The 9,076-nt window shown below is 36.0% G+C and overlaps 1 protein-coding gene across 3 annotated transcripts; it reads left to right on the top strand.

Moving 5' to 3' along the window:
• The first annotated feature begins 2,674 nt into the window (after nt 1-2,674).
• LOC120070981 (Calmodulin-binding protein) lies at nt 2,675-8,967 on the top strand. Of its 3 annotated transcripts, none has more exons than XM_039022951.2 (9): nt 2,675-2,933; nt 3,121-3,268; nt 4,203-4,278; nt 4,808-4,866; nt 5,751-6,244; nt 6,354-6,514; nt 6,591-6,794; nt 7,483-7,717; nt 7,953-8,967. In XM_039022951.2, exons 2-9 carry the CDS (start codon nt 3,159-3,161, stop codon nt 8,525-8,527), a joined length of 1,914 nt encoding a protein of 637 aa, XP_038878879.1. In that variant the 5' UTR covers nt 2,675-2,933; nt 3,121-3,158; the 3' UTR covers nt 8,528-8,967. The 3 variants fall into 3 exon arrangements, with proteins under 3 accessions (XP_038878879.1, XP_038878880.1, XP_038878881.1); XM_039022952.2 differs by having other exon boundaries at nt 3,050-3,268; XM_039022953.2 differs by having other exon boundaries at nt 2,731-2,933; nt 3,124-3,268.
• The last annotated feature ends 109 nt before the right edge of the window (nt 8,968-9,076 follow it).

The raw sequence follows: 9,076 nt of genomic DNA, 5'->3' as shown, positions 1-9,076 counted from the left end.
TATTTATAGGCAATTTGGTAAGTAGGAGGTGGATTATATGGACACTAGTAATGTGTAATGTCGAGACACGTGGACAACACTTTGGGAAATAAGGGCATGACACATGGTCAATGGACACTAAGCATGAACATCTAATGGACATCTATTATCATAATATTTATAATTTTATTTTTTTCAATTATACCAAATTTATCTTTTCTAGTGTATCAATAATACATTTGATATATTTAATTGTATGTTTAACAATAGTATATTTGCACACGTTATACTCGTGCATATATCAATAACATGTCTGATTACTTTATATTCTGAATGCATATTGATATACATTTGGGTGTCAAGGAAACCATCATAAGTAGGTGGTCACCATGGATTCAACCTATAATATCTTAATCTTTAATCAAAATCATGCTTTTTATTTACTACTAGTCCAACTCACGATGGTTATTATTGATGCCAAAATTTGGACAAAGGGAAACACACCTGACTTTCGTGTGACAATAATGGTAAATTTATAATTTGAGGAAGAATGCGACCTGCAAGACGAAAAAATTTGCACACTAGTGTGGTGCTTGCTAACAGGCTCCGATGTTTAAGTCATAAAGTGTAACTGTTTAGCAAGTAAAGAGTTTGAGTATTAGAATTAACTTACTTCTTCTGGAGTCATAATGATATATTTATAACGAAGTCCTGACCTAGTGCATTAATTTGATCTTAGGGTTTCCTAGTCATATTAAACTCTCAAGCCAATTGAGCCACTGTTCATCAAATTTAACGTCTCAGCCTCGACCTCATCCCTGGCTGATGAAGTTGGTTTGGGCATTTGACCTAAACTATCTTTTTCTCAAGGCCCAAATACGCTATAGTACACTCCATTCACTGACAGAGAGGGTCGGTCTCGACCAAAGATGAGGCTGAGGAGGCTAGCTTGGACCCAAACTATCTTCTTCTCAAGGCCCAGGTAAATTATAGTACGCTCCATTCATCAAATAGAGAGGGTCAACCTCAGCCTCATCTTTGGCCGACTGGGCTACTTTGGCCCAAAGTTAAACTAGCCCTTTTCCTTAACCTCATCTCATCCTTTTGGTCCGGTTGCTTATATGTTCACTATTTTTTTCTAAGTCTGGTAGCTTCCTCCTCTTTGCTATGTTGCTTCTATTCTTTAGTCCAAAAATCACTCATAACAGTTACTAATGAGATATACTTGAGATGCATTTTTTTTATGAGTAATGATATGTTATTGATGCAACTAATGTTATACTTAAAATAAAATTTGAATAAACGCTGATATATTATTGATATACCAATGCTATTATTGAAATTGCATTTAAAACGAGTGTGATGAGAATCAATCATTCACCTCACAACAAAAAGTTATAGTTTCTAAATAATTTAGAAACTGAGTCGGGATTAACTTTGGAGAAGATTTAGAGGTGCGTTAGACAAGTTCAATTCCTTTTTAAACATGTTTTTATTACGTAAGCATTTAAAATGTATTTCAGTCAGCTTTATTAACTCACTAATTTTGAAGACGTCATTTGTTTTCAAGACTCTCCATTCTATATGCTTAATAATGAAAGATAGTATAACCTCAATAATACTCTAATAAAAATGGTTACCAAGCACAATGAATTGAATAATCATAAGTTGATGGCAATGTATTTAGTAAAATAATACTAGGAAGAAAATGAATGAATACAAATTTAAGTTTGTACTGAGTACATGTTGTTTGATAAATTTGGTATATCAACAAAATATTAGTATATTTTATATGTTAGTTAAAGTATATGATACTATAGATATAGTAGTTGATAAACTAACGAAGGCAAACTTAAAATAATAAAAAATTCAAAAATCAAGTTTTATTATAAATACTATAATGTGTTAAATAGACGTCCAAGCTTAATGTCAAAAGTCAAGTGTCATCCTTCCATTACCACATGTCATACAACAAGTGTCCAAATGTATCACATCCTACTTGCCAAAATTTTCATAGTTAAATGGCTATTTGTGGATTTTAAAAGACACACATGCATTGGGCAAAATCCATGAATTTGGAGAAAGTGGAGAATTTTAAGAAATTTCTTATTTCATATTTTATTATTTATTTATTCTAATATTATATTTTATTAATATCCGTGTCTTTATTGTGCTCTTCAATTTTACAACTGGTTTGATTTTTTTTTAATGATAGCAAATTAAAAAAAAAAAAAACTAGTATTGTGATAAAATAAAATATTTAGAAGAGAAAAGGAAATTTGATAAGTCTATTACTTAAAATCGTAAGAAATACGTAATATAGATTATATCATAAAAAGGTCCAACAATTCTTTGCAAAAAAAAAAAAAAAAAGAAAGAAAAAAAGAGGTCCAACAATGATCAACGTGATTATCCAATCAAAAAACAAGTGTTTGACATGTGGGCCATGTGGAGAAAATACAACCTAGTGCCTTTGTATCCTAGATATCATTCAACGGTCCAGATCGAACTTAGCTTCTCCCTTGGCCCAATCGCAAGCGGCGACCAAAAATGAAATCAGATCTGAGGACGACGAAAAAGCTATAATCCCCTGCTCCATCGACCCACGTAAACCTCAAACCTGGAGAAGCCACGTGGATGCTTCGTTTTTTTGTCCTCTTAAACATCGGTGGTCTAAGGACTTAGATTTCGTGGACCGCGTAGCAGGTGATTACTTTTGATATGGAGTTCATAGTCCGAGGGTTGATAGTTTGGATATTAGTCTGCGCAGTACAAAGACCCCCAAATTAATCGCTCGCTCTCTCTTTCTCTCTCTCTACGCGAAAAAATCTCTTTCGTCTCCTTGGTTTAGGATTGTGTTTCACTTCTGTCTGTCTTACTCTCTTTTTGATTTTCCCGGTAAATCGGGATAATTTTGAAGGGAACTAGCAAAAAAACAACTTAGAAATTTTACAGTAAGTACAGTTTCATATCCAGGAAATTTCCAGGATTGAGCTGGATTTTCGATTTTGTACTACTTTGAATTTTGGGGGTTTTTAAGAATTTTTTCTGGTTGCGTCACTCTGATTAGGGTTTGGTTGTTGGTGGCGGCTTTTGATTTCAATCAATCGTCTTCATTGAAGTTCTGATTTTGGTGTGCAGTAGATCTGGGAAGTTCGGACTTTCTGTAGAGATTAGGGATGCAGAGACAGACAAGGTACATGGAGAGGACGAACTCCATGAGGGAAAAAAGGGGTTTGGAGGGTGGAGAAGATGAGCTGCCAGAGCGAAAGCGACCAGCTCTAGCTAGGTATATCGCTTATTTTTTTTGCATTTCTTCTAAGAACGTGCTAATTACAACTTTTGATATCTTGTATTCTAATCGAGGGGTTCTTTTCTTACCCCCTCCCATTTGGAACTAAATTTAGGTAGGGGTGAGAAGTAAAAACATGACTCTGTATGTTGGTTATATAAATCTGCATAGCCCTTCAGGAATCGTGAGTTGGGCATGCCTATTGATTCTTTACATTAATTACTAAGACTTTTAATTACACGTGTCACGATGATGAGGTAGATGAGAGTTGCCTGCTGCTTCCTATGAGCTTTCTATTTGGACATAAGAAACAAATATTTCCTTGATGGGAATGTAGGAGGGAAAGAGAAGACCTTCAAATGGAGGTTATAGGTGGGGGGGTTGCTATGAGCTTTCTATTTATCTTTATTTTATCTGCTCCTGCTTCTACTTTCCTCATTGTAATAGTTAAATTCAGGTACATGGAGCCTGCACTATATAACGGAAATTCCGAGATGGAAGTTTGAATGGGCAGCCTGAGCAGAAAATAAATTGATAACCTCTAATGACTGTAGCCATAATGATGATGCATAATTCATGTTGCATATCTTTAATAAGTTTATTACCATATTTTTTGAACTTGATATTTTCTAATGATCCGACTAAAGCCCAACAAGGTTTTCGTTGTTTATTTGGATGGTGTGATACAATCTTCAGCTCATAGGCCTTCTATTGTTTTTATTTCCTTTGTTGTCAAAACCAGATTCGTCTTCCAACTACCAATATAAGAGTGAAATTTTGTTGCTAACAAGTTTGTTTCATGAGAGTAATTATTCTGATTATGGTCTTTGTACCTTTATGATTAATTCACATTGTTATATCAATTCATTCTCAATAAAAGGTTATGAAATGCAAATGATTAAGGCTTTTATGGATCTTTGTGACCATGCAGTGTGATTGTAGAAGCCTTGAAGGTGGATAGTTTACAAAAGTTGTGCTCGTCATTGGAACCAATACTCCGTAGAGTGGTAAGACACATGATTGCTATATTTTGTTTTCTCTACTTAGTGAGCATGATTGAATGAGAGTAGAATTTAGTTGGGTGTCTGTTTGAGGGGTAGTTGTTTGCTTAATTAAGACATTGTAAGTTATCTAGTTTAGTTGCAGTGATGCTAAGAATTGTACAAGTTCTCATCCAATATGCTTTTTATGTTTTCATAGACTTGGCTGCCTGTGTTCTTATTATGTTCAAATGTGACTATAATCTGTTTATGATTAGCTTTACTGACGGCATGATTGAAGTTTGAATTCTCATTTCAATTAAAGCTTATACTTCTTCGATTGCAATATGTCACTTTTTAGTTGTTAACTTCTGTAATTTGTAGTTTTTATTATCTTCTTTTCTTGTTTAACTTATCTTCTCTTTATACTCTTCACTCTCCTCTTTATTTCATCTTGATTCTTGCTCCATGCTTGAAAAAATAGTTTTTATTCTTCTTCTTCAAGTTTTCCTTTTCATATGATATCTGATTGTTGCTCGCTCCTGGTGTCAAACAGGTTAGTGAGGAAGTGGAACGTGCTTTGGCTAAGATAGGTCCTGCTAGAATTTCCGGAAGGTCAACTATGAGTCCATATTTTTTTTCTTACATTTCCAATCATTTATTTTGATTTTTGCTGGTAGATATTGAAAGAATATCTACAAATTATTCTTCACTACCAGTCTACCAATTATTTTCAGTTGATATGTTGCTTCAAATCTTAGTATTTATTGAATCGCTTGTACAAGAGTTTGAATGTTTTTTGGTCCTTGCCCCTTGATGCACCCCCTCACGGGAGTTTTCTGCTTTGTAAGCAAAGTTGTTCTACTGTTAGCTGATTTGATGAATCAAAACCATTTATTGCGCAGTTGCAAGCTTTTCACTTTGTGGGTCTAATCACTATGCTCTAAATGTGACCTGAGCTAATAACTCTAAGCTGATGACCTTTTGCTTAAAAAATTGTTTGATATGTGAATATAATAATGTTGTCGATGTTCCAATGGTGGGATTCTCTTGACTTTTGAAACTACTGTGCTAGGTAATGGGTTGTGCTTCATCTTAGCTATGACTAATTTTGCAACCACTATTTGGAATCTGATAATGTTGCCTTCATGGAAATTGGTCACTCATATAGGAAGGCTTGGGAAGTTTATACTCTCATATTTCCCCCATTATGTGTTTATTCTAGTGTTGAAGTCTTTTATGCTATTATCCATGGCACTTTATCATGCACCATATCTCAGCCACTGCTCTCTGTCTGTTTCCTAATTTACTTCTAATCCTGTTGTATTCTATGCATAGGGAATGAGGGGTTCTTGGTGATTAGACTTAGTTGGGTTAATAAATTCATTCTGTTGACAGAGAAGTAACTAATAATTCTATTGTTATTGTGCTCAATTAGCTCATTTGCTCTGTATGATCTACTATGATGTTCTATGATGTGCTGACACTTTTACTTACAGGTCTTCTCCTAAAAGGATTGAAGGTCCCGATGGAAGAAACTTGCAACTGCACTTTAGGTCTAGGTTGTCTCTTCCCCTATTCACAGGAGGGAAAGTGGAAGGTGAACAGGGCGCAGCAATCCATGTCGTTCTGATTGATGCCAACACAGGCCATGTAGTAACGTCTGGACAGGAAGCCTTGTCTAAATTGGACATTGTGGTACTTGAAGGTGATTTTAACAATGAAGATGATGAAGATTGGACGGAGGAAGAATTTGAAAGTCATGTTGTTAAAGAGCGTGAAGGAAAGAGGCCTCTATTGACTGGTGACCTGCAGGTTACCCTCAAGGAAGGCGTTGGAACACTAGGGGATTTGACCTTCACTGATAATTCAAGTTGGATTAGGAGCAGAAAGTTCAGACTTGGGTTAAAGGTGGCTTCGGGATTTTGTGAAGGTGTTCGTATTCGTGAAGCAAAAACTGAAGCTTTTACAGTTAAAGATCACCGAGGAGAATGTACGTTCATGCTTTTTCACATTTAATTGTTTAATAGAAAGAGAAAAAACAGAAGAAGAAAAAGGAGCATTGAGTAAATAATTTTTTGAATTTTTGTTTTGCTTGGCAGTGTATAAAAAACATTACCCACCTGCATTGAATGATGATGTGTGGAGATTGGAGAAGATTGGAAAGGATGGTTCATTTCACAAGCGGCTTAACAAAAATGGAATATTCACCGTTGAAGACTTTCTCCGAATGGTGGTTCGAGATTCTCAAAAGTTACGGAGTGTAAGTGTTGTCACTTTATCTCAGTACTTTATTCTTATCCTTTACAACTCTTTCTTAAAATTTGTCCTGTTTGTAGATCCTTGGAAGTGGTATGTCAAATAAGATGTGGGAGGCTCTCCTAGAACATGCTAAGACCTGTGTCCTAAGCGGGAAGCTGTATATTTATTACCCAGAGGAAACAAGAAATGTTGGTGTTGTTTTTAACAATATCTATGAGCTCAATGGACTGATTACAGGGGAACAATACTTTTCTGCTGATTCTCTGTCTGATAGCCAGAAGGTACCCTTGTTTGTTTGTTGTACTTCTAGTTCTATGAATGTAATTTACACGTGAAAAAGACACTTGCAAAGAGTTGGCAAGATCATTGCTTCGTCTAGTTGTTTCCCATTTCTGTAGTTGAAAAAAATGTTTAGCTGGTTTTACCTGATCAAGGTTTCTTTGACAGAAGAGTGAAAAAGAAAGGTCAGTCTTGTTCAGGTTAAGAGTTAGCACGATTGTTTTTATAAATTGTCCTGTTCTGTCCGAGGGAGACTAGTTTCTAGAATGCACATTGCCGGTGGATCTTTTCCCTCAATTACTACCTCTTGTAGCAACTTAGAATTATTTATTGTATTGTTGAGCTTGCGATTGTAAAAGAAAATAAAAATCCTCATAGCACCATGACCTGATGAAACCAGCAAACCTGCCATTATCAAAGGTGGATGTTTCTATCCTTCTGTGATTCATCTATGATCTACTTATAGATATTTAGATATTGGCTTTTATTCAGGGATTTTGGGTGGTTCAATATTTTAGGTTGTAGCAATTATAGTCTTTTACTTTCCTCGCGAAGAAGTTTACACAAAGAATGGCAGACATTTATGATGCATGATGATTTTCTACCTTAGCAGTAGTATAGCATATCCGTATAAATTACATTAGACTTTTCTCCCTAGAAAATAGTTTAAGAAAGATCTTTTCTTTGCAGGTTTATGTAGATACACTAGTGAATAAAGCATATGAAAATTGGAATCAAGTTGTAGAGTACGATGGCAAGTCACTTTTGAGCTCTAAGCAACCTAAGAAGTCCAATGCATCCCGAAATGACTTTCAAGGTGGTCATCTTGATCTTTCTAATACTCTGGATCACGGATCACTGCCCCGCATGCCAGTGTCAGTTCAGCATCAGCAGCCTGTAGTGGATTCAGGACTCTCAGTTGCAGGTAACTATGCTTGTACACTTTTAAATTTAGTTTAGCAAAAGCCTCGACTCCAGTGCATTTAAGTTGGGTTAGCTGATGGACTTTGGTTTCATTGGATGGCATGAAATTTCCTGGTTCTTGGTCACAAATAATTGCAATGCCCCTTGCTTTTTCTGAGGAATGCCTCATCTATTAGAACTGGTGACTGGCGTTGTTTGGTTAACTATAGTCTCTTTCTTTATATTTGGCAATGCAGGGTATAATGATAATACAGTCACAAGATATTCAACCCAGCCTCAGTTTGTGAATTCAACTTCTCGAGTACAGTTTGACAACTCTCCATTTACTTCTAATGAGTTAATGGGCAATTCTAACCAAGTTCATATCACAAGAAATGACAATAATGCTTTTGGTTTGGCCCTTGGTCCTCCACAAGCATCTTCTTCAGGGTTTCAGACGCTCGGTTCTTCTATTCAGGAATCTAATGTGAATCCATTTGACTGGTCAACCAATAGGGACAAGGGAGTTGACGACTTCTTTTCAGAGGATGAGATTCGTATGAGAAGTCACGAAATGCTTGAAAATGAAGATATGCAACATTTGTTGCGAATGTTTAGCATGGGAGGGCATGCATCTGTTAATGTTCATGACGAGGGTTTTTCATTCCCATCATTCATGCCTTCACCAATGCCAAATTTTGATGATCGTAACCGTTCTGGTAAAGCTGTGGTGGGTTGGCTGAAGATCAAAGCTGCAATGAGGTGGGGCTTCTTCATCAGGAAGAAAGCAGCTGAGAGACGTGCACAGCTTGTCGAGTTGGACGAGGAATAGAACTTGGTTAGTCGGTGCAGTTCAGCCTGCTATTTGAGCTTCCTCACTCACTGTATCATCATTCTGTAGATCATGGAATTCATCAAGTGACTACTCGTGCTCTTGAGTCTCGCTGGATCAACTCGAAAGGATGTCTTTTGTATCTGTATAACATATTAACAGCGGAAGCTACACTTTTGTACAGATTCCTGTACAGTGACTCATTCCTGTTTGCTAGTGACTATTTAAGATGTTTTCCTGTCATCATTCTACCTTTGGTAGGCCAAGAATATGAATGGGTTGGCCGGTGACGGGGTAAATTTCTTATTTCATATACCCTTTCTTAATGTTGTTTGATTGATTAGGATCAAGGTTTCCTTACAGTTTTCTGTTGCTTTGAAATGTTTCCAATTACTGTATGAGATGGTTCAGTGACTAATGAATAATCCATGTTATTTTTAGTTGGTTGATAATGCATATAAATATAATTGTTCTGATTGTTTTGCTTACATGTGTTGACATCTTGAAATAAGCACCGCAAAATGCAATCTTACTTTATTTGTAACATTC

Source organism: Benincasa hispida, chromosome 2 (assembly GCF_027475165.1).
Source record: "Benincasa hispida cultivar pf3 chromosome 2, pf3_genome.v1.1, whole genome shotgun sequence".
NCBI lineage: Eukaryota > Viridiplantae > Streptophyta > Magnoliopsida > Cucurbitales > Cucurbitaceae > Benincasa > Benincasa hispida.
Note: the sequence above shows the minus strand (reverse complement) of the source record. Positions and strands in the feature narration are given on the sequence as shown.

What these genes read in the sequence shown, in the direction of transcription:
- LOC120070981 (XM_039022951.2), top strand. Translation starts at nt 3,159, where the DNA reads ATGCAGAGACAGACAAGGTACATGGAGAGGACGAACTCCATGAGGGAA. An exon ending in AAGCGACCAGCTCTAGCTAG is followed by an intron (nt 3,269 to 4,202) that starts GTATATCGCTTA and finishes GTGACCATGCAG; the next exon opens with TGTGATTGTAGAAGCCTTGA. An exon ending in ATTCTCAAAAGTTACGGAGT is followed by an intron (nt 6,515 to 6,590) that starts GTAAGTGTTGTC and finishes TCCTGTTTGTAG; the next exon opens with ATCCTTGGAAGTGGTATGTC.